Raw genomic sequence first — 23,888 nt, 5'->3', positions numbered from 1 at the left:
GTTCAGTGAAAATTGGTTTGTGGTTAGTCAAAAGTCAGGGAATTTTTGTATCCTGATGAATGGCAACCCAGTGAACACTGCATATCTACGCATCAAGTACCGTAATGATTCGATTTAGCGCTCTTCCCCTTATGCATGGAATCATAAAAATATTGTTTTTTTGTTTTTTTTTGTTATTATTATTTATAAGATGTCCTTAATTTGGCAGAACAACACAGTAGCATCCGGGAACTCCCACTAATTCCTCTTCTTAGTAGCCTGTTGTGGGGCATTTAAAAAAATAAGTGAACAGATTTGATTACCATTCCTTGTTGCTGGTTGATAATTTTTTTTCTTTTTACACGGATTGTTAACGTATCTGTCTTTCGCTAGTAGATGCACCAATTTACTTTATCTCAAAATATTTCCCAGCGCAGTGCCTCCTTTTTTTACGTTCTGTGCATCTCGGCATGGCCCGAGAAACTCGGTGCCTACTCAAGGAGGGTCTCAATATATAGGGGTGGAGAAATGAGAGAGACTAAGAATCGTGTTTACGGCCATGAAACGGCAAACGTGAGATTCGCGGTTTTCTTAAAACAACAACAACAACACTTTATTAAAACAGACAGTTACAAGCTGGTTATATTATACCTGCCAACTCTCACGCATTATGCGTGAGTCTCACGCCTGCGGACTAAAGACAGCGATCTCACGCATCAAGGACAATTTCTCACGCCTTACTCACAAATCCAGACCAGTTGTTTTAAAAATTTCTTTTCATTTCAGATTTGTTATGTATTGTCTCTTTGCTCTTTATAACAATCACAAAAGCTTTCAAATGTCTACAATCCGTTCGAATCGTAAGTGTTCAAAGGTCGTCGAAATATCTTCCGACATTCTCGGCAACGTTCGGAAATCTTCGGAAAATTCTTCGAAAATCTTCGGAGGTGGCTCGGACGTTTTCGGAAATCCTGCTTATGACGAGGCAAAAATCTCACGCGTTTGACTCAGAAAACGTTGGCAGGTATATTATATACCTACCTGCAAATAGCTAAAGCTAGTCGAGGCGGGTAGGTATGTCTATAGTAAACTAAATGCAAATAAATTACAGAGATGAGAATAGTGCAAACTTATCAGCCTGGCCTTTGATGCTAACGCAAAACTACTCGATTTGACAGACAAACAGAAAACAGAAAGCGGCAAATATGGAATAAACAAGGTCACGTGGTCATATCTCACGTAAACATATTCTTTCTCTCTTATATTATTTTGGCTTTTCTACGGCTAACGGTTAATTTCTCTCCATTACGGTTAACAGACATCTGAAAAGAAAGTCAATTGCTTTACTAAAAGTTCAAAATCAGTTTCCATAACATTGCAAAACACATTTTTAAGGCCTGTGGGTCTCTAACTACCTTCCTGGATGAAAATAGTGTGAAATAGGGTACATCAGCCATATGACAAGACACAAAAAGTCCTAACAAGCAATCTTGACAATCTCTAAAATGCACTGAATTGTGGATAGGAATTTTGTTATGACTAACAGTTAAAATTTTCCATTTGTTTGGCCTAACGACTAAAAGTTTGGTCATTTTACGACTTACGATTCGCCCCATTCAGACCCTCTACTTCTAATAAAGAGGTATTTTTGCGCGATTTGTGGCTGTGGGAAAAACAGTACTTAGTAGCAACGGCTACTGGAATCCAAAGAGAAAATTGGGGTTACAGTCAACCCAGGTCACGCGTGAACGATATTTTTGAAATTTGAACGGAGTTTTGAAATTTACATGTCAGTTTTCAAAATCGCCAACGAGATTTCAGAGTTCCCGTATAAATTTCCCTAGCTTATTGACAGTATAAAGCTATGAATTTTTCTTTACGTTGCAAAATTGAATATTTCAAGAATAAGAATTGTTTCCCAAGTATTTTGAATCTTTTTTTCAGTTAATGCGTCTTTTTCGGAACGACTTCCAGAGAGATGTCCAACATTTCATTCACACGTCGGACATTACAAAGAGAAATTCGAATGTTCATTTCATTCTTGGAATTACTGTTCACGCGTGACCTGGATTGACTGTAAAGTGTATATGACACGAAATCTTTTATAATATAAAAATGGAATATCTCTTAAGCCTTTTTCTGTATAGAACTGAAACTTTGTAGAGTTGTTATACTCATCACAAAGTTTCATGATATGATCCACTATGACATTTCCATGGCAACACAATGGGCTCCAGGCCCTCACCATCCAAAGGATAAAATCAGAGTTTCCCTTCCCAAGAAGCGCTTTTTGCTCTTGATGTTTATTCAGTGGGTGTGATGGAATATGGACATTACGCAGCACAAGTATAAGAAATTCTGTTTGACTGTGGAGCAATAAATAAGGCATTTGTCATTTTGGGAAGGTAGAGGTCTGGTAACGAGTACGTTGCTATGGTGACATCATAGCCACTATCACAATGTGTAGTTCTGTCAGCACATCAACCCTGCAAAATTTCAACCCTGTAGATGTAGTATTTGCGTAGATATTCCAAATTTTGTGATTTCCCTTCATTTTGTGTCAGTCTTGTGACGTCACAAGTTGTCTAATTTGCATAAGCCTCAATCTTGAATAACTCGGCAACCAAGAATGCTATCGCAATAAAATAAATGCCATTCTTCATCATTTTGAAAGCTCTTCCTAATAAGCTAATAAAAGATTTCGTGTCATATACACTTTAAGATTTAAGGCATTTTTCAGAGCCATAGTAAAATTCAATTTGAAAAAAAAAAAGCCTGATATTGTTATGTAGAATTGAACTTTCTTTGAAAAATGTGCGGTTGTCTTTCGATTCCAGTAGCCCTTGTACAAAAGTCAAAAGTACGTCTGACTCAGTATTCTTGCTTGCGTGGCATGCAAAATTGAGCGCCAAAAGCCCAAACAGTATTCAGCCCACTGTTCAGCCAATCAACAATTGACAAATCTCCCTGCATTTACATAAACGACTGGATTACCCAGAATACCCCGCGCGTCAAATTTCTAAACCAGTTTTCAAAATGGCTTCCGTGGAGCTCTTGTATAGCGTAACAATCTTATTGTTTTTAATTCCTTTATGTTTAGCCACGGAAGCCAGTGAACGTCATGTTAAATTCCAATATAAACATAGCTTTAAAGGGCCACATCTAGTGAATAAAGAAGGCTCCATTCCTTTTTGGACACATGGTGGAAGTAAGTAACCATTGTTTAGTAAAATGATTTTCTGGTTACATACACGTGTACAAGATCTGGTTTATGGCCTTTTATGTGATTGAACTGTTTTTCCCTCATTAGGTGCCATACCTAGTGATGAACAAATTAGACTGACTCCTTCAATGACGAATAAAAAAGGTAAGATTTCAAAGTTTGTTTTTGCGTTTAATTTGTTGAGCAGTCGATTCATTGTTTGTGTGTAAAAATTATTTAAATGCAGGGTTTTAAATCTTAAGCTTAAATTAAGGTGTAAACACTTTGTAGACTCGACTGGCTAGCTATTATCATAGCTACTTGCAAGACAACAAGATTAACTTAAGCTTATCGTGTTTTAATTTCGCTTTTAATGGAAACAAATTTTGTAATGGGCTTATGATTAGTACTGTCAATGCATGTCTTTTTACAGCTGTGCTAGACATATTTAAAGTTAAGCTTAAGGTTATGCCAAGGTCAGATCGGGAAAATGATATACCAGTTTAAAAAAAAATTCTAGTGGGTATTAAAAAAACTAGCATTGCATTTCTTCTTGCCAGCTTCACAGTGACTAAATATATCTGAGAGCTCTTTACAGTAATGTTTTGATATTTAATATTATTATTATACCAAATGCAAATGAATCAAATCAAGCAATCAGGATTTGAATTTGAGTGTTGTCAGTTAAATTACAATTAATTACAAGCTTGATAACAGAATAAGGAAGATGTAGTAGGTATCTTGTGAGGATAAGACAAAGAAAAAAATCCTTGACTCTAGTCAAACCCAGCACAGCCACAAAAGATTTCAAATTAGGTAGAATGTTTTATTCATTAGTTTTGTAAAAAATTTGTATCCAACAGCACACAGCTTAGTCCTTAAGGCTCCTTTGTGGAGCAAAGTTTGTGCATATACCCTGATTGAATGTGTACCCACTGATGTATGAGGGCTTATAATCATGGGCTGTGGGTATGTAGACTAACGCTACGCCTCAGGGAGTTAGAGAGAATTCATAAAGTACTTAAATGTAACTTCACATGAACTTTAAAATTCTCCCAAGTCTCTGATTATATTTACAACAGGCTGCATGTCAATTCTTATGATATGTTAGAAACACGATGAATGAATGGTTGCGTATCCTTATCAGGATGTGACGGCATGCACGGTAGCTCGGTACAGAACGTGATTCTGTGTTAATATCCCAGTCTCATTCATGGTGTATCCAAGCCTCTCGCTGGCAAGCTCGAACATAAAAACACCATACAGACTTTTAATGGTAGTTTTCACTCCAGAGATGGATAATGTTCATCCCAGCCGATTATCGGCCATCTTAATTTGAAAGCTGAGGGATGCTTAAAGTTTTAAATAGATAGTCCATCAGATGTCATCTGTCTGTCTGGAACAGATATTTGCCAGACAGGTTATCAATCTTCAGCATGAATATGGCCAATGAGTGAAGGCAATTTAAAACAGTAAACTGATAACACTTTGGTTACCATTTATAAATAAAGTAACTTAGATAAGTAACGGAATACTTACTATCATGAATGAAAAGTATAAAACTTTGAAACACAATAACGTCCTTTCCCAAAGATAAATATACTAAAAAGAGTTTGAAAATTAAACGAATTTTCAGCCATTTAACTGTAAAAAATTGCGATAAAATATTTCTTAAAATCATTTTAAGATTAAAAAATTTCTGAAAAACGACATTTCAACATTAGCTAAATGTCATTATCAAGTCAAAATATGTTTGTCAGTTACAGTCTATAAATACTAAAAAACAATAGCTGATTAAAAGCTGTAATGTGAGAAAAAAATTAAAAAAATTAAACAAAAAGTTTCGCATATATGGAGTCAGTCGAGTCGGTCTGGATATTTAAATGGGGCTTGAGATTCTTGATGCAGAGCATTTCAAAGACTAAACAATCAAATTTGCCCTGGCACTTTATTAAAACTCTAAATTGGTTTTCTTTCAAAAGGTTGTTGTTACCCTAAGCTTCTAAGAAATGTCTACCGATTGCCGAATTTTTTTGCTCAGCAATGCGTTGATTTTGTGCTCAGCAACACACAAAAATTTGGCAATCGGTAAACATAGAAAAGAATTCTGGTAAAAGGTGCAGTCTATGTGCCAGTTTATACATTGTGTCTTAAAATGTACTGAATTTTTTCTTTTGTACTATTTTTACAGGATATGTGTGGACAAAAAGTAGTTTTCCCCATGAATGGTGGGAAGTAGAAGTCTCCATCAAAGTCACTGGTGTAGGAAGACTAGGTGGAGATGGTGTGGTAAGATCATAAGATTCAATTTGTTTTGCTGGAAACAGGCTCTGAAGAGTGTGAATAAATTACAGGGAGAACAAGAAAGATGATGGATCATATGATGTTTGTGCATGTGTGTTTTATTCTAGTTGTAGAATTACTCTTTTGTGGTTAATCACAGTTAGATTGTGAATGTCTCTAACTGAAGGTTATACTCTGATTGTTATACCTTTTCAATAAATTAGAATTTTAGATTAACAGTTTTTCTTTGTTGAATGTCTCAGGCCATTTGGTATACAGAAACTGCCGGCATAGAAGGTCCAGCATTTGGAAATGTTAACACATGGAAAGGTCTTGGTATTTTTTGTGACTCCTTTGATAATGATCAACAGGTAGGGTTGAATTCTGTGAACTTTGGCATCTGCCATAATTTAACAGCTCATTATTTTGTGGTGGCAGGGTTGCAAGGTGAAGCCAACTTTGCCCAGTCCCATGTACAGTTACAAATTATAGAAATGTGATAATATTATGGGTACACTGACTGGTGTTGCAGCCCCAACCCCACATGCCTTTTCTCCAATGCAATAAGCATATCCTAAACTGAAGTACTAATTTTGGCACTTTTATGTAAAAAGGGTGAAACAGAAAAAAGTTATACTGCAGCACTTCCTGTTTTGGGAATTGGATGAGGAAGTGAAGTATTTGACATAGAGATTTTAGTTAATTGACATAACCAACACAGTACCATACAAGGGATATTTAAAATTCTTATTCACTTATGGGAACCTGTGTTAATTATTTATTCAAATAAATGAGTTTGTGATTACATGACAATGTTAGTACTGGCATTCAGCTCAGTCTGAGGGTTAACCCCCTCCTCAAACATGCTTGAAATTATTAACTGCAAATGAGGGTCTTCATAGAGGATTTTATGGTGTATATGAAAAATTACGTAGTATATAGATTTACTTCTGTTGGTCAAGTGTGCTCAGATCTACCACATGACCTTTGCTGACTTTTTCTGATCTTCTTAGTAACATTTGACAGCTTTCTGCCAGGGTTGTTCTTTAGCTGGTCTCTTGATGTTTATGGATAGGAGCTTTTAGATAACTATATTTTTGTTCCTTTCTCTGATTGGTTTAGAGATCCAATCATGATTGGAATAATTTTCCATAGAGCAGTTTGTTGATAATAGCGTCTGTTCAGCTAGTACAACTGTTGCAGCATTCTGGTGTAGTTCTTGTTTTTTATGTAAAAATTGTAGTATGATTCTATGCACTCTTATTATTCTTGTCTTTTTTTCTGTTCTACTAGTAAGTTGTACGTTATACGCTAGTTAGCTGCATGTGGCAGTGACCAACTCGAAAGCCTAAGCTCCTTTGGTCACTGCGCACATTTTACCTTTGATATTTATGTAATTTAATGTTGTCTTTATGTTACTTTTGTGATGTATTGTAATTTCCTTTTGTAGTAAACTTTTGAAATAGTGCATAAATAAAAAAATTTAAAAAGATCTGAAATGTGTTACATCCATCTTCAGATGAAATGAAAATTATCTGAGCTTCATTATTGCCTGCTCATTATTCCCTAGCATGTGTATATAATATTTTCTTGGTGGTTTATTCAGTGGTTTCATATTTCATTTTTCAGGGAAACAATCCATTTATTTCTGTAATGCTTAATGATGGAACTCAAATTTATGACCATAACAAGTAAGTTTGTAGCATTCTATTTTGTTGTAATAATCTTATGATAAATGAGTAGTCAACTTTTCATATCCAAGTCAAAGTTAATATTTGTGTGTATGGAATTGTGTGTAAATAGAGTTAAACCTTGTTGAGTGGGCCCCCTAAGGCAGGGTCCGAAATTGCGCTTTCCTGGTCGCCAATGCGACTAAAAATTTTGCACTGGTGACCAGAATTTCACAACTAGTCGCCAGCAGGCGATTAACTATTTCATGCCATGATCATTATACAAACAATAACTTTGATTTTCAGCCAAATCGATAAAAAAATAAAATTCAAAGCCGCCCGCCAATTGGTCACTTAGTTTTTACCTTTCCACTGCTTTTGCAGTATGAAACCGATTTTCCTGTTATTATAAATCTATCACAACGCTTCACAGCTCGAGCAGTGCGAAGCTTCACTGCCATGTTTTTTGAACGAGAAATGCTGTACGCTTGTGGCCTGGTGCGAGCAACATGGCGATCCGTCGATCGTCTTGACAGAAGGCGAAAGGAAAGATCGTTTACGGTTTTAAACATAGAGCAAAGAACCAACCGGCAGTTTTTCAATCGGGTACATTTCTTCTCCAAAAGGTAGAGACAAGAGAAGGTATAAAGTTGACTTAAAACATTTAGCAGTCTTATGAAACTGCGTATATAGCCGGCATTCGATTCGTTCGTCGTGGTTTTTCAGTGTTAGGTGTATAAATCGCCATTGCGGCCCCAAATGCAAACGCGTTCTCTCCGTTCTGATTCTTAAAAGAAAAATTGGCGACCAGAATTTTCCATCTGGCACCAAAAATTTTAGTTTGTGTTTTGCTGTAAAGAAAAAATTTTATTGACACTTTTTTTCTGCTTTTTGGTGACCACATTTTTCCATATAGCGACTGAAAAAAAAATTTCAGTCGCCACTTGGCGCCTGCCTAAAAAAGTTAATTTCGGACCCTGTAAGGCCACATTAGTAAAAAGAGGTGCATGTTTATACTACGTCAGTGTATGTTGTAGAATTATAGTTTCCTACTTATGAGGCTGTTCAAAAAGTTTCCATTTGAACAGGTGTGCTCACTGTTGGTGTGAAGAGAAAGACAATTGAAGGGCTGGGAGCATAACCGCCTTATGTCGAATTTCAGCCCGTTTTTCGATGTAGCTCGGATTTGTGCAAACTTTCGCATGTCAACTGCAATGGGATTGAAAACCATTGTCCAGTATTTTTTCACGCCGCTTTGTGTTTCGTATTAATGCTATTGAGAAATTTTACCATCTTGTAAAGATATATCGGTAACATTATAGACACTGGATGACCAAAAGGACAATGCACTGAGGATTAAATACTTGTATTCAATATACACTCGTTGTCTTTGAAACACGGCACACGAAAGCGGTGTTGTTCGCGGGAGGAACGAAAGGAATGCTGTCACGCTTTTATTTGATTCTGTTACAAACTACTACGTACGTGACAGGAATGTCCGAAATGTAAACAGTTACATCCTCCAAGAGAAAATGTGTCCATTTCCTGGCGTAAAATCCAGCTTTGTCCCGTTTGTCGACATATCACTCTTCATAACGCAAAATACTAGCATTCTACACGATTAACAGGAAGACATGTAGCCATTTCAACGATTAACAACGATTAACAACGATTAACGGCAGTTCTATTAAAAGGTAAAGACTATCTATTCTTTTTTACGGGCAGTCGGTGTTAACCGTTGAAAATCTATGTTAATCGTACTTTTATTGAATCATTGCCTTGAAATTGTCAAGTTAATCGTTACATACCGAATTTCAAGCCTGGCAAACCACAACTAAGGCTTGCAAAACACCTTGCACATAGCGGGATTTGTCTCTAATGCTCCCGCGGGATTTGATAATCGAATTGAAAAATTCATCACGGCACAGTCATCACTACCAAGGAAGGATTCTTTGGACAACATTTCCGCCAGTTCCTGTGAACTGCATTCCTCAATTTCATAACCTTTCAAGAGATCCATAGATGTCGGTGCGTTTACAAACTTCACCAAACAAAAGCGAAACCAACTAGCCAGTACGATACGCAAGTTGTTTATCCCGACTGCCTTGATCTATTTTGGGCTTGTTACAACCTGCAAAAGCAAACCATGATATCATCTCAAACGTTACTTATAGAAACAACAACTGGTGCGACTAAACACGGCTCGTGGACAGTGGAAACTTTTAGCCTACCAATAATTTGGAAAACGAGTCTGACGTGGACAAAACCTATAAAAAATTTGCTTTCCAAGCGCGTTCACTTGTAGACAAGCAAACTACCAAATACCCCTCCCCCTCCCCCTCCCCCTGACTCAATGTTGTCTTTTGGGTCACGAACAGTTTCCTGGCAAGCATCACTTTCCACATCAACATTGCATAAGGGGGAGGGGGGAAGGGAGAAGTAACAGTTGTAGAATTATGAAGGGAGAAACAGTAAGTGAGTGGTTTTTTGGCTGTCTGTGTTCGGTTCTCATTGCATAGGGGGAGGGGGTGGGAGGGAGAAGTAAGCAAGTGGTTTTTGTTCTGTTCGTGTTTGGTTTTCTCAAGGAGTTTTGTCCACGATTGTAAAATTCCAAGCCAGGGAGAGCCAAAATTCGGACAAATCCGTGCGAAATCGAAAGCCGCGCTAAAATTCGACATAAGGCGGTTATGCCCTCGGACCTTCAATTGTTCTTAGCTTCTCATGGTTGTTCTGACTAACTTTTTTAACAGCATTAGTGAAACTGAAAATTATCATAATTTATGTACTTGTTTACTTGTTAATAATAAGTACCAGTGAAATATGTCCAAGGGGACCTCTGTCATGATGTTATTCTGAATCGCCTTTGGGACAGGCATTTTCTAACTTGAAAAACTTTCTTCCACTAACAAATTAGCAAATAACTTTTAATTTGTAGTTCTTTATAACAGAACCATAAATTATTATCAATGTGCTGTCATTTTTGTATCAGGGATGGACAAGATCTTCAGCGTGGTGGCTGTTTAAGAGATTTCCGTAATCGGCCTAAGCCTGTTAGACTGAAACTTCGATATTATGAAAATGTTCTGACGGTTGGTGGAATTTCACTTTTCTTTGATTCTACTTGATATGTTTCTTCCAAAAAACATTTTCCTCTGCAAATTATGTAGTGGTTCTAAAGTCAGAAAACTGGAGGGTTGGTGGTTCAAGCCACCTTGATGTCTACATTGTCTCTCTTCACCCAGGTATACAAATGGGTACCAGCGAGATTCTGCTGAGGTAACCCTGCGTTGGATTAGCATCCCATTTGGGGATGTGGGAGGGGGGGGGGGGGGTAGTAACTCTTAGTTAACTCTTAGTAGGATCAACTTTTGGTCTCAGCTAATGCTTCTTGTTTTGCCATTTTTTCCTCTTTCAAAATGGAATTAATTTTTGTGCATTTTTTCATGATGTCAATTTATTGTCTTGGCCTGTACTTTTATGGGTTATTTCCAGTACCTTATCTGTGTTTTAGATAAGAAAGGGGTCTTAAATCCAAAACCTGACAGCGCTGCCTTCTTGACCTGACAAATTTGATGGTAAACTTAACAAGATCTGGAGATCAGACCCATGCCTACTGATGCCTTGGTGACTTTGAAAGTTATCTGGAACACTGCCTGATATTAGAGTTTGAGGCAGTTTATAATTTTCAATCTTAATTGTATGGTTTGGTCTTTAGTTATGGGTCCACATGGGAATGAGCACCAAAGCTGAAGATTTTGAACTCTGTGCTCGACTAGAAAACATTTCCTTGGCTAAAGAAGGCTATTTTGGTCTGTCAGCAGCCACAGGAGGTTTAGCAGGTCAGAAAATCTCTTTTATTTCACTATAAAGATCATTAAATTTTGAAATATATGATTATTGTGTGGTTCCAGAAAATATCATATCTACCCCATGGAACAGCCCACAGGCACAGGGTAGGGGAATATCAAAAGCCAGAGTTTTGAAAGGAAAATGTAAACTAAACTTGAATTGGATAAGTTTCCTTGAGGGGATGGGCATGGATACTATTTTATGGAAAAACAAATGTGGGCCTTTCAATGTAATTGAGTGTGTTTGATTTGAAGTAATTAATTCTATTCATGCCACTTTTTTGTATTATTGCTAACATGAAAACAGGTGAAGCAATAAAAGCTATCAATGTCCTTTGTTTTCAGATGATCATGATGTGCTGTCGTTTATTACCCACTCACTTACACCACCCAAGAAGGAAACAGGGGTAAAACAAAAACTAAACAATGAATACTTCTGAGCAGCCAATATGAACATTGTTGTTGTTGTTGTTGTTAGTGGGTGATGTTATGGTCATCTGTAAATTGTCAGTGACAAATAGAGTCTATTGCAACAAGTAAAGTGAGACAAAATTGGCCACGTTGTAAGTGCTGGAGGCAGTAATTCAATCTGGCACATCTACAGTATCAAAGATGTGGAATGTAAATAAGTACAAAATTGCTTATTATGTGTTTTGTGTTCACAGTAATGTGTTGTATATCAAGTGCGATGTATTTAATTAAGTTGCCATTGTTTGTAAAGTTGTGTTATGTTGATTTGCTTGTCGCTTATTTTCAGGGTGAACCAGGGATGAGTGAGGAGGAACAAAAGAAGCTTGCTCAGCAGTATGAAGAATATCAAAAGAAGCTAGAGCAACAGAGAGAAGAGTGAGTTTATATACATGATAAATAAAATAGTAAATAAATTTTGTTTATAGTGGAAATATTTTATGCACAAAGCTAGTTTACAGGCATTCCACTCAGAAATAACGGGAGACAAATAATAACCAAGTTGAACCTAACTGTAGTGATCAGTTTCCAGTATTGTGAATGGACTACCTCTAGAACTCAGGAAGGAACACAGTCTTAACATTTTTAAACGGAAACTTAAGACTCTCCTTTTTAAAAGAGCATATCTCGATTAGTCCTTTAGAATAACTTTTATACGATTTTTAATTTTTAACAGAATTAGTTAGCATGATGTTTATGATCTAATTTTTATGCTTTTACAGTTTACTTTTTAACACTATATATATTGGTTAATTAATACCATTTGTAAAGCGCATTTGAAAACTTCAGTTGAATTTGCGCTTAAGAAATGATTATTATTATTATTATTGGTAGATAATAATGTACTTCATGGCATGGAAAATAATAGAGATTTAGCTTCGCGTTTACGGCAAACGCCAAACGGGAAACGTCAAGCCACTGTTTGCTCTAAAATGCATAAACTTGTGTTTCTCGTACTCACTTCTCTCTTTTTCGTGTTTGCTCGATAGCTGTCGCCGACTGGGTGAAGATAAGCTTAAACCAAAAAAGCTTCATTGTTTTTCATCAAAGGGAAAATTTCAGCGTGGCGTTTGCCGTTTGCTGTAAACGCAATGCTTAATTCCTCTAATGACAGTTTTTATCATTGTGCGGTAATTATAGTCTCTTTCTGTGTTATTCCTAATAATCAATGACATAAATGTGCAAAATAAGAGATACCAAGGTCATACATATTTTATGCTATTAAGTATTGAAGAATTACTCATTGCAAGAAAATGAGTAATTGAAAGTACAACAGTTAAGTGACTGTTAACTGGACACATGTGTAACATATGATCCTACTACAGGTACAAAACTGCTCATCCTGATAAAGCAAGACAACCTGAAACACAGGTAGCTAAATGACTAGATCTTTTTGTCTTTTTGTTATTGCTGGATTTTATAGTTTTTAACAAGTTGACAATTTGGTTATTCAAGTACTAATTAAGCTATAGCTATTTTAATATTATAGTCCATGTAAACCTTACTTTCTATTTTTTTAATAAGTCCTTTTTTTGAATAAAACTTACCAACCCTTGGTTTTGCTGAAGAGAGTAACTGCTATGTATTCTATGTTAGGAAGTAGGTGAATATTTTAAGCTGTTCACCTCTCAGCGACTTTGTTTACCTGATTATACATTGTTGTGACACTGTACATAGTCTTCTGTATGCTGACGGTTAGTTTTCATGATTGGATTTTAGTTTGAGAATGCATATGAGCGTGATGTGCGACTGGTTTATGAGGGGCAAAATGCCATTCACCAAATGATAGGGTAAGTTGCATTACACTGGATATAATTGGCAATAAGAAAGATCTAAGATTGGCTTTGAAGGCCTCCATGCTGGCTTGGTTAAGCAGGTATACTGGAAGAGAGTTCCACTCAGCTTTAGTTCTTACAAAGAGTCTGAACTAATAAGTGTTGATTGCAGAACTTAATTTGACAAATGTTTTGGAATGATATTGATATATCAGGCAATATATTGATATATTGCCTTGTGTATCTGCGCTTGGGTCTGGCATGATCTGGAATCTGAAGCGCTATAATCTTTTCATTAACAGCTTGGTACATATAGCGAATCTCGCTTCTTTTCGGCGCCAATGTAGCTCATCCATGGTCCCTGGTGTATGGTCATAGCAGCTTTTAACAAAACGAGCGGCTCTTCTTTGCTCTCCCGTAATATCGTTTATTTGCTTATACAGTCGGACCTCTATTGAGCGGCCACCCTGGGGACTTTGAAAACTGGCCGCTTAATAGAGGTTGGCCGTTGAATAGAGGTATTGAATGCAGCACTTTACTGACAAAATAATAATTCGGGACTTTGGAAAGTGGCCGCTTAAAAGGTGGCCGCTTAATAGAGGTCCGACTGTATATCATTTCTCAGAAATCATGAATTTCATATGGAAACGTAAGGGAGATGTGAATAGCCCTCATTTGTGCTGACAAAGTTTGTACTTATTTCATAACAGCAACCTTCACAACAAAGTCGGGGAGCTGACATTGCAGATCAACACACTGTACACACTGGTTACATCAGATCACAACAAGATGAACCAAGTGGTTACACATGAACAAACAATCAACAGACAGGAAGTAAACACATTGATAAACATGCAACAACAACTTACCGCTAAACTGGAGGAGTTGAAGTGAGTCTTCTTCCGTCTTGCTACATCATGCAAATTACTCAGTTACTTGGATGATCTTTGACTACAGTGTAAACTATTAGTGTTTCGCTACTTATTAGATATATAGATAAGGCTAGATAAGTATCTGTTGATAGAGTCTTGATAGGGTAGGAATAAAATCACTAAGAAAAGAAGGCATGGATTCTTGATAGGGCATGTCCAACAAATGCGTTTATTCCTACCAATGCAAAACTGAAATACGACTATTTTGCAGGTTGTAACTGGGCACACCTGCTGTAACTAAGTCAATACTTATGTACCTGAGCTAATTTTTTTTTAACGTAAGATATTAACTTTGTTCAATGAGGGTTACACTAATGACAAACCTTGGATCGTCGGATTCTGGATCAAATCGAAATTTGAAAATGTTGGTTTTTGATAAGAAGGGAAAATAGGTGTACCCGGAAAAAATTCTATTCAGGCAAGGACACGTGAACCAACTACTACAGTAGCCTTGACCTAAAGTGTGTGTTGTTGTTGTTGTTGTTGTTGTGGATTTGCTGAGGTGTTAACTGTTCTTTTGATGTGACTTCACAGAAATAAGATGAATCAAGGAGGGAATATTGAGAGGAGGGATGTAGGAGACTCTGGTGTAGTGAGCTCTAAGCTTACTGATATGCAGGATGCCATTGAGTCTCTGACGCATTCAGTCAATAATGTGGCCACTAAACAACAAGTGAGTCATTTTTTTAACAAGTATGCTTTGAAGAGAAATTTCTCAAAAGCTGAGATGGCCTAAGTTTAATTAAAGGAAACATTACGTCCAAGATAACAGGTGGCAAATCCTGTTTAAATCAGGACTGTTATGCTCAGAATGCATTTCCTGTAGAGTTTGTTGAAGTCTAGGGTTAGCTTCAAAGCTAAAGAAAAAGGACAACAAATATGAAAGTTTAGGCTTGTTAGTCAGCGTTGATCCAGACCTAAACTTAAGCATCGCGCTATGTTGTGTCCGATGTAATTAAAGGCGTGGAAAAAAAAGGACATAATTGTCTAAAATCTGTCGAACTATCACAAACTGAATAAATGAACTCTAAGAGGTAAATGGCGCCGTAAAAGTTGATCACGGTGAAGATTCGATTCTTTTCTGACGTTTCTTCACTAAAAGCGCCTATTATGTACAGTTATTGACATACTTGTATTTAAACTGTTGCAATCGTGGACTAATTGAAAATCTCGGACTCTTTTCTTTTTAGATGATGGGGCAAGACAAAAAAGAGTGTCCCCCACCCCCTCCAATGCCGCAATGTATAGGCCCTGGTTATTTTGTGGTATTAATCGTGGCTCAAATAATCATGCTGGTTGGTTACATCGGCTACAAGAATCAAAAAGAAGCAGCTGCTAAGAAGTTCTTTTAGGAGATTTTTTTCTTTTACACGCAGAGCTGTGGCATGCTTGCGTATTTAGGGAGTATGTCTTACTTGCCACACCTTTTAACAAATTCCCGCAGCAGATGTAATGGATTCTTGAAAAACAGTTTTTAAAGAAACGGACGAATTGTTAGAAAAATGCAAGATAATGCACGGTAACTCCTGAAACGAATTTAAAATGCAATTTTAAGACCTGTTTGACCGCGGTTTTTGGACGCGTGAAGCTCTGTTTCCTTAAACATTTTAGTTATTTTAGTTACAAGGGGTATCCATACAAACTGTTTTAATGTTATCCGGCTGATTTTTTAGCGTTAATTTCATAACAGTGAAACGCTTGAAAGCTACCAAAAAGTTTTAGTCCAAGTGATGTGGATCGGTTGAATTGAATCGAAAGCAATCATTCTATTCAATTCAATTGCCAATTATTCAATATTCTTAATTTCATGAAAACAAATTTGTAACAAATTTTTCCTTCAAGTTTGGTCACGTGGGTGAAACCATAGGGAAGAGGGATTTTGAGTATTTTACGTGGATTGCCTATTTATATGTCAGTGTGAGTTATCAGTTCTTTATCGTGAACCTTGAATTATTTGTACAACAAAGAGAGCCAAGGAAATCAGACGATCGGTAGTTGAATCGCTCACTTCGGTCAAGATCCTGTCAGCCGCCTTTGGTAAAGAAATAAATTGAAGAAGTTTGATATTGCTGAGGTTTTGTCTATGGATTTCATATGACACCATACACAAACCAGTCATTCCTGTACGCCGGCCATTCTTTGTTTCATCAAAACGTTTACAAGGAAGTAAAACAGTCGATTAATAGTATGGGTTAATGATTCAGAGGGTCTAGTAAGGCTGGAATCAATGACTGTAAACATACTAGCTTCAAAGAGGAGGTGTCCAGGTGCTATTATTTCCAAAGCAGTCTTTTTTCGCCACTGGCATTTTCGCACTTATGTCATTAAATTCCTTCATCTGGTGCCTTGCAAATTGTATTTTCTTTTATTAACATTAATATGTATTAAAATCAGTTTTGAAATGCAATACTGCACCGCTGAACATTTTCCTTTGGGCAACGTTCTTTGTTGAGAGGATTCCGATTTGACACTTGTAGGAACCGCTGTAGGCATGCGCAGTTGACAATATGAGCTCTTCCTTCTAGCGCATGACTAGCCTGCAGAACAGGCGTGCTTTGTTTTTGCTGTTTGGTTTTTTTTGCGTTTTTCAGGCGCGCGGAGGCGAGCGCGAGTCACGACGGAATGGGCGCCCCTCCCGTCGTGATTCGCGCTTGCCTCCGCTCGCCTGAAAAACGCAAAAAAAAAAAATCACGCCTGTTCTGCAGGCTAACACATGACTGGACCGCTGCACTTTCGCCGTGAAGCCAAAGGCTCTGTGGTCGAGAATTAGCCTGGGTGGCAGACGTGATAGTGAGAGAGAAAAGTTAGAGAAAAACTGCCCCTCTGTATAAACGTCCCTTTGTAGCATGTTTCTAGTCATGTACAATAATGATTGTTACCTAACCGCGCTCGGCTCGGCGATCTCTGTTTTCACCCAATACCTCACTTGGGAGCCTGTTCACAGGTTATGCTACTATAGGGTGATTGCACGTTACGTCCTGGCGGCCATGTTGGTGTGTGAGAGTTATCTGCCATTTTTATGCAAACTATGTGAGCAAATTTTCTTTGTTTAATCGTTTGTCTCACGATTGAGTCACATAGACGTGGATTGCGACGTTTCGACCGCTCTACTGCTGGTCTTCATCAGGCGATGGCGTCGACTGATTGCGTAACAGTATGAGTAGCACCTTGGTTTGTGTTGATTGGTGCGTTTCGGTCCTCTCTTAGGCTGTTGTTGGTTGGAGGATTCTAATCCTTGTCGTTCAAACTAGAAATAAACCATTTCCGAGTTGCTTTGAACCGCATTATGAAAGCGAGGCAAAGTGCAAAGTATTTGTTTTGAAAATATAGTTTTCATTCATATGCAAGCAAAACTAATATTCGTATGAAAAGTTTTGGACTTAGCCGCGCTTTCATAGTGAGGTTTACAGCAACTAGGAAATGGTCTTTTGTTCCCTCGGCAGTCCGTCTTGGTACCGATCGGTTGCTGTGTTGTTTGATCGTGGGCATCCACGCTTCTGGAATGTCAATACCAATGTGGGTCTTGGTCAATAAACTTAACCTCATCCGATCGGTACCGAGGCGGACTGCCTATGGAACAACGACAAGGATTGAAATCGTCCAAGAAAGGATCGAAACGCACCAGTCCAACACCAATCAACACAAACCAAGGTGCTACTTATACTGTAACGCAATCAGTCGACGCTATCGCCTGATGAAGACCAACGCTCCCGGTATAGCGGTCGAAACGTCGATCCGTATCTAAGTGACTCAATCGTGAGACAAGCGATTCACTGAACTCAGCCATCAATACGATTTACTCTGGGAGTTTACTTCCATTTTTATGCAAACTATGTGAGCAAATTTTCTTTTGTTTTTACCACCAACATGGCGGCAATGCAATTCTCCCTTTTAAACTTTTATAGAAAATAATTTTAAGAAAAACACGACCCTCCTGAGATTTACAGACATGTTTCGGCAGTTATCTCTGCCATCTTCAGTGTGAAATGAACAACAAATTTAGTGAAATGTAAATGCTAAAGAAATTACAATAATAATAGCAATAATTAAGACTATAACAATAGCAATACAAAATTAAACAGAACTTGAGTTTTAAATTAACATGTTTGACCTGTGCGTTAAGTCTAGGTTTTTGTCCCAAACTATGTGCAACGCTTGTTGATAGAACTTTCTCAAACTCATTAAAAATTCGTCAAAAGAAAACAAAGAAAATCACTACCGTGGCCGTGGTTTGGATATGTGATCCTAATTACCATAAAATTTGCCAACTTTAGCCTTGAATTTCTCCAAGAATTATTGATCATTTGAGAAGCCACATCAAACACTCGAAAGTGTGTTTCATCAGACACCCAAACACTTCGAAGCCGTTTAAAAAAAACTCGGCTACGCCTCGTTTTTTCAAACTACTTCTCAGTGTTTGGACCCTGGTGTTTGGATATCTGATGAAACACGCTTTATCGTGTTTGATATATTACTTCTCAAACTCATTAATAATTCATGAAGAAAAAACAAAGGAAATCACTACCGTGAAGGAGGTTTGGAAATGCGATCTTAATTATCATAAAATTTTGTAAACTTTTGCTTCAAATTTCTCCAAGAATTATCAATAGTTTGAGAAGCTATATCAAACACTCGAAAGAGTGTTTCCTCCTATTTCCAAACACCTCGAAGTTGGTCAAAAAAACTCGGCTGCGCCTCGTTTTTCCAACCTACTTCTCGGTGTTTGGAAATCGGAGGAAACACTCCTCCTCGTGTTTGATATATTACCTCAAGGTTTGTAACACCTGGCAAGCGTTTATTGAGGACATCGCGTAACTAGCATTTATCCTAAAGAAAAACATGTATCCTTCTAGGCTAATGGAAAGAATCATTAACCGCAGTGTCAGGGGATCAACTGGTGAACAAGCGCCTAATACCTTTTATTTCAAATTACCCTACATAGGTTATTTTTCTAGCATCGCTCAAAAGCGCATTCGTCGACTTTCACATTTCTATTGTAATAATGCTAACATAGTGTTATCGTTTTCCTCTTTCAAAGTAGGTAGCCTCTTTAGTGTGAAAGACCCCATCTCCAATGGACTCTGATCATGTGTGGTTTATAAATTTTCGTGTGCAGGCTGTGCAGCTTGCTATGTCGGTGAGACTGTGACGGGAGATTTTTCCACTCTAAGCGAACGGGAACGTTTCGGGCTATTCTGAACTTCAACGGGAGAGCTTCTGTGACAATTCTTGGGGGAGGATTAACTCAAGGAGAGATCGCTTGCGAGAAAGGGCCGTCACTCCCTTGAGGTACCAAGATCTAGCCGCAACTGGATGCAGAATTAACAGCGACAACTTCACTTTTGGTTCCAACAGCAGTTTATTCTCGAAGGACGAACTGACAGAAGTTCGTCCAACAGCAAGGTTGTAAACATGTAATCACTGTTGTAATCACCGATGTAACCACCGATGTAATCGCTGATGTGATCACTTCGCGCTACATACCGAGTTGTATATATATGATTTGCACAAGTATCAATTGTTAACAGAATTCAATACAGTTAGTGGATGTAAAAAGTAATTACAGAAAACGCGACAGTTCTTTGAATAACGCGTAGAAGAACAAAAAGCCAAGTTTTAACACCAAACCCTCAATATTAACTACACTTGTTAATCAAGGAGAACTTGCACTATTCAGCTGTCCTAAGTTAAAAGTTCTTGAGGTGTGTAAACGTAGCTAATGAGTTTTCCGAAGTGTCAGTGAACGGCTCGTGCCGCGTAATTACCGTCATTACAGTTCACAAAGAAACTCACTTAGTGTTCATAATTAAAAGGTTATCCTATTAAATGCTCCTGAAAACGCAATTACAGAACGGAGCTCACCGAAACCAATTTACTTCAAGTAACACTTCTAGAACTTCCAAGTTGATTAACCTTATTCAGGTCAACGAAGATAATTTGAAAATATTTCCTAGCATAGCTACTGTTGGTTTTCTAATTATTTCCCTTTAGTAACAAGTATTATAAGGTTTTCGAGAACATTTGCACAGCCGGCAAATTGCTGAAAGCTAAAACGGAAACTAAGGTTACCATTGCCCTTTACAAATTGAACGATATACGATATAGAACCAATAATAACAAAACCTTAAGCCACAAAATATACTTGGATAAATATGAAATATTCCCTATAAATTCGAATATGAGTACAACAAATATCGACCAAAGTTTCTCTAACAAGACCACCAGACATTTCAACACACGTGTAAGGGAACACTTGGAAAAGGACAGGGCCTCACACATCTTCAAGCATCTGGAAACTTCGTCAGCATGTCAGGCATGTCGCTCTGCATGCTCCCGCGACAATTTTGCCATCATCGATCAGACATCCACGCTAAAAAGCAAAGAGGCGTTACACATAGTTTGGGACAAACCTACACTTAACGCACAGGTCAAACGTATTAATTATTACTATTGTTATAGTCTTAATTATTGCTATTATTATTGTAACTTCTTTAGCATTTAGATTTCACTATTTCACTATTTCATTTCACACTGAAGATGGCAGAGGCAACTGCCGAAACATGTCTGTAAAACTCAGGAGTGTCGACTCGTGTTTTTCTTAAAATTAATTTTCTCACTGCTTTTATCCAGACCATATGAAAAATAAAAATGTAAATGAGGACTAATTACAATAAAATGGAGTATTGCCTCAACGTGGCCACCGAGTGAGAAAGGTCTATTGAATACGTGGCGTGCTGTGGCATGAGTGATGGACGGATGCCCAACTGAATATTCAGTCGATTGAAGAAACGTCGTCCAGCGTAAATCGAAAACGATACGACCTGATGGAATTATGAGGAGATATAAAATGACATGCGCTTATATTTCGTGCTTCTGTTTTTTTCTCTTTTCTCGAAAATTATGTAAAATTTTCAGCACTAAAAGCCGTAATGAGCATGCTAATAAACTTATTCGTGAAACGCTTCCCAGGAGGCCACTGGGTCTTGTATTTAATTGTAGTTCATGCACAATTTAACCTGCCTTTAGTCACCTGTAAACATTCTCTTAATCGAGTTTATACGGCATTACAATGTCTGAAAACTACAAGAACGATGAACTTGTCTCTGATGTTGTGCGCGAAGCTTTTGCTTCCGCTTCTAAATACGAAAACGTTAGGCAGGAGTATCCCGTGAAGGCAGTTGAGTTCTTGTTGAGCAAGCTTGGCTTGAGAGGAGAAGACCTGACACGTGTCACAAACACCAGTACAGATCGCCCTTGCACTATTTTAGAGCTTGGCTGTGGTACGGGAAAATTCACTCGCGTCATGTTAAAAGTCTTGAAAGGCAAAAATGTGAAAGTGGTAGCAAGCGAGCCAGTAACGAGCATGTGTGAGCAGTTTAGACTGATGGTGCCTGACACGGAAATTATCCAATGCACTGCCGAGAAAATACGTAAGTTTGTGTATTTGATTTGAGAATTGCATATCCAATCAATATTTGTTACCTTTCACAGACCGAAAATCGTCTCGTAGAATGACGATTGTTTGCGGGACATTTAGTTGCAGTCGAATAAAATTAAAGATGCCAAATATTACTTATTGTTAGATGATAAAATTGACAATAATGAAAAATATTTACAACGCAATTATTTGGGGTTAAAATAGTTAATTTAACTATAAAAAAATGCGATAATGTTGAAAACTTTAAAAAATTTAAAACCATCTTGGTTTAAAAGTTTAAAAAGCGACGACGTTTCGACGTTTGCCCAATGTCATTATCAAGTCAGTGATGAGCGAAATGAAAACGAATATAAATGTAAAAGAATTCCTTTCAGACAAATAAATTATCAAGTCAGTGATGAGCGAAATGAAAACGAATATAAATGTAAAAGAATTTCCTTTCAGACAAATAAATTTTCGCTTCTATTCGTCTCTAAGGAATTCTTTTACATTTATATTCGTTTTCATTTCGCTCATCACTGACTTGATAATGACATTGGGCAAACGTCGAAACGTCGTCGCTTTTTAAACTTTTAAACCAAGATGGTTTTAAATTTTTTAAAGTTTTCAACATTATCGCAATTTTTTATAGTTAAATTGTTTAATAAATCTCTTCTTCTACGTAAAATAGTTAAAGGAATTTTATTTGGTGTTTGGACTGATTACAAATTATATTTTTGGTTTGGGGAATATCACAGAAAAAGACCAGTTGACTCGTTATGCAGCTCTCTGGAAATAATACCTTGTAGTTCGACTTAGATGTTCTTAATGTGTGATTGATGTATAAATTTTCCTGTCACGAATTCGGTATGAGCAGTTCTACGTTTCCGCGGAAACACTTGTGATCGTAAAAATATTTTCAATTAAGTTTCCTACAAAAGAAAACACCATGTTTACCTTACGTTTTATAAGTTTTTCCTCAACTTGATCTTTCGACGGCTTATTCCAGGAAATTGTTACTGCTCTTATTTTTAGTCAATTTTGGAAGATTTCCTTGGCTTCTTTTACCGAATTCATGGTAATTGATGTTCACCAAATGTAAGACTTTTGGTGATCGAGCATTCGCTTTTGCTGGTCCATCCAAGTGGAATAAGCTTCCTCTGGAAATTAGGACTGCCAAGAACTTAAATACTTTCAAGAAACACTTGAAGACATTTTTGTTTAAAAAGCATATGACTTCTGATTATTCTTTACTTTGTTTATTTTATTTCTTACTTTTTTTTTTGATTGATTATTCTTAAATTTTATATTTTATTGATTTTGACTAAATTTTTCATTTTTATATTGTAAGCGCTTTTGAATGTTATATAAAAAGCGCTATATAAATTATTATTATTATTATTTTAAAGATGAAGATATCTAAATAACATTACCTGTAATTTTAGGGTGTTTTTGAAAGTAAATACTATCAGTGGTCTTAAGGTGATTGTGAAGATAAATATCCATTGTTGTAATTCTGCTATCAGCCACGTACTGAATATATAATTCGAGCTTCAGATTTTGTTGACCACGTACTCATTTAATTTATGGAAACTCTTTAACCGATCACTTTCGATGAAGAAGGCTAACACCTTCAACGAATCGACTTCTTGTACAACTTTTAAACGACAACTTTTATTGTTTTTCAGATTATCTTTGTGAAACCTTATTGTATAAGTCTGAACTTTGTAATTTTTATATTGGTTTCCCTGTGTTGTATTGACTGGACAACCCAAGTTTCATGGTGATATTTCTCTAGAAAAATGTCTTTGACTTGACTAATAGATCGAAGGCACGGATGCAAATAACTTCCTTGCAGCCAATCACAGAAGGCTTGCGTAAGATTTAGTTTGCGTTAAGCAGGTGGTTGTCGAGTCAGTAAAAAAATGGGTGCCATCTAGTTTTAGTAGAGAGTTGATTGTTGAACAGAGTAGGTGAACTTCTGCCAGAGTCTTGCACAATAAAGAAGAGTTAACTGAGAAGCTATTGGATCTTATATATGTTGAGTGAACACCGCTAGTTCCCCGAGAGTTCGTTCAACATTATTCAATTACCTGAACAATAAAGGCGCCGACGATTAGCTAGCGAAAACGCGCGCAAGCAAAAATATATTAATTGTCATTAAAGTCGCCGAGTTTCCGTAAAAGTCCCTTTCAACAGTTAAGTCATGCAAAGAACGTAAGTAGGTGCCGTACTTAAATAAAGTATAAAAAAAGTTACTTACTCTGCCGGTTTCATATACTTAGCCCTCCCAGATGCAAGCGTGGATGTTGTG

General features: G+C 37.2%; 2 protein-coding genes across 2 annotated transcripts in view; both read left to right on the top strand.

Annotated features, from left to right (window-relative positions):
- Positions 1 to 2,997: 2,997 nt before the first annotated feature.
- LOC146453425 (protein ERGIC-53-like) lies at positions 2,998 to 16,221 on the top strand. Its single transcript, XM_085096516.1, has 14 exons — positions 2,998 to 3,187; positions 3,290 to 3,346; positions 5,373 to 5,470; positions 5,728 to 5,835; positions 7,094 to 7,155; positions 10,124 to 10,223; positions 10,850 to 10,973; positions 11,328 to 11,389; positions 11,740 to 11,828; positions 12,776 to 12,821; positions 13,170 to 13,240; positions 13,936 to 14,115; positions 14,692 to 14,830; positions 15,348 to 16,221. The coding sequence occupies exons 1-14, from the start codon at positions 3,016 to 3,018 to the stop codon at positions 15,507 to 15,509; spliced, it is 1,470 nt and encodes a 489-aa protein (XP_084952642.1). The 5' UTR covers positions 2,998 to 3,015; the 3' UTR covers positions 15,510 to 16,221.
- Positions 16,222 to 21,100: 4,879 nt separating this feature from the next.
- Positions 21,101 to 23,888, top strand: part of LOC146453424 (uncharacterized) — a 3,306-nt gene continuing 518 nt past the window's right edge. Inside the window, exons 1-2 of the mRNA XM_085096517.1 lie at positions 21,101 to 21,587; positions 23,860 to 23,888. The exon at positions 23,860 to 23,888 is cut by the window's right edge and continues 518 nt beyond it. Of these exons, the coding sequence (XP_084952643.1) occupies positions 21,227 to 21,587; positions 23,860 to 23,888 (390 nt within the window). The 5' untranslated portion in view covers positions 21,101 to 21,226. The remainder of the gene's footprint in view (positions 21,588 to 23,859) is intronic.

This window comes from Pavona decussata, unplaced genomic scaffold (assembly GCF_977016875.1).
Source record: "Pavona decussata unplaced genomic scaffold, jaPavDecu1.1 SCAFFOLD_330, whole genome shotgun sequence".
NCBI lineage: Eukaryota > Metazoa > Cnidaria > Anthozoa > Scleractinia > Agariciidae > Pavona > Pavona decussata.
The sequence above is the reverse complement of the archived record's forward strand: the minus strand, read 5'-3'. Positions and strand labels throughout refer to the sequence as shown.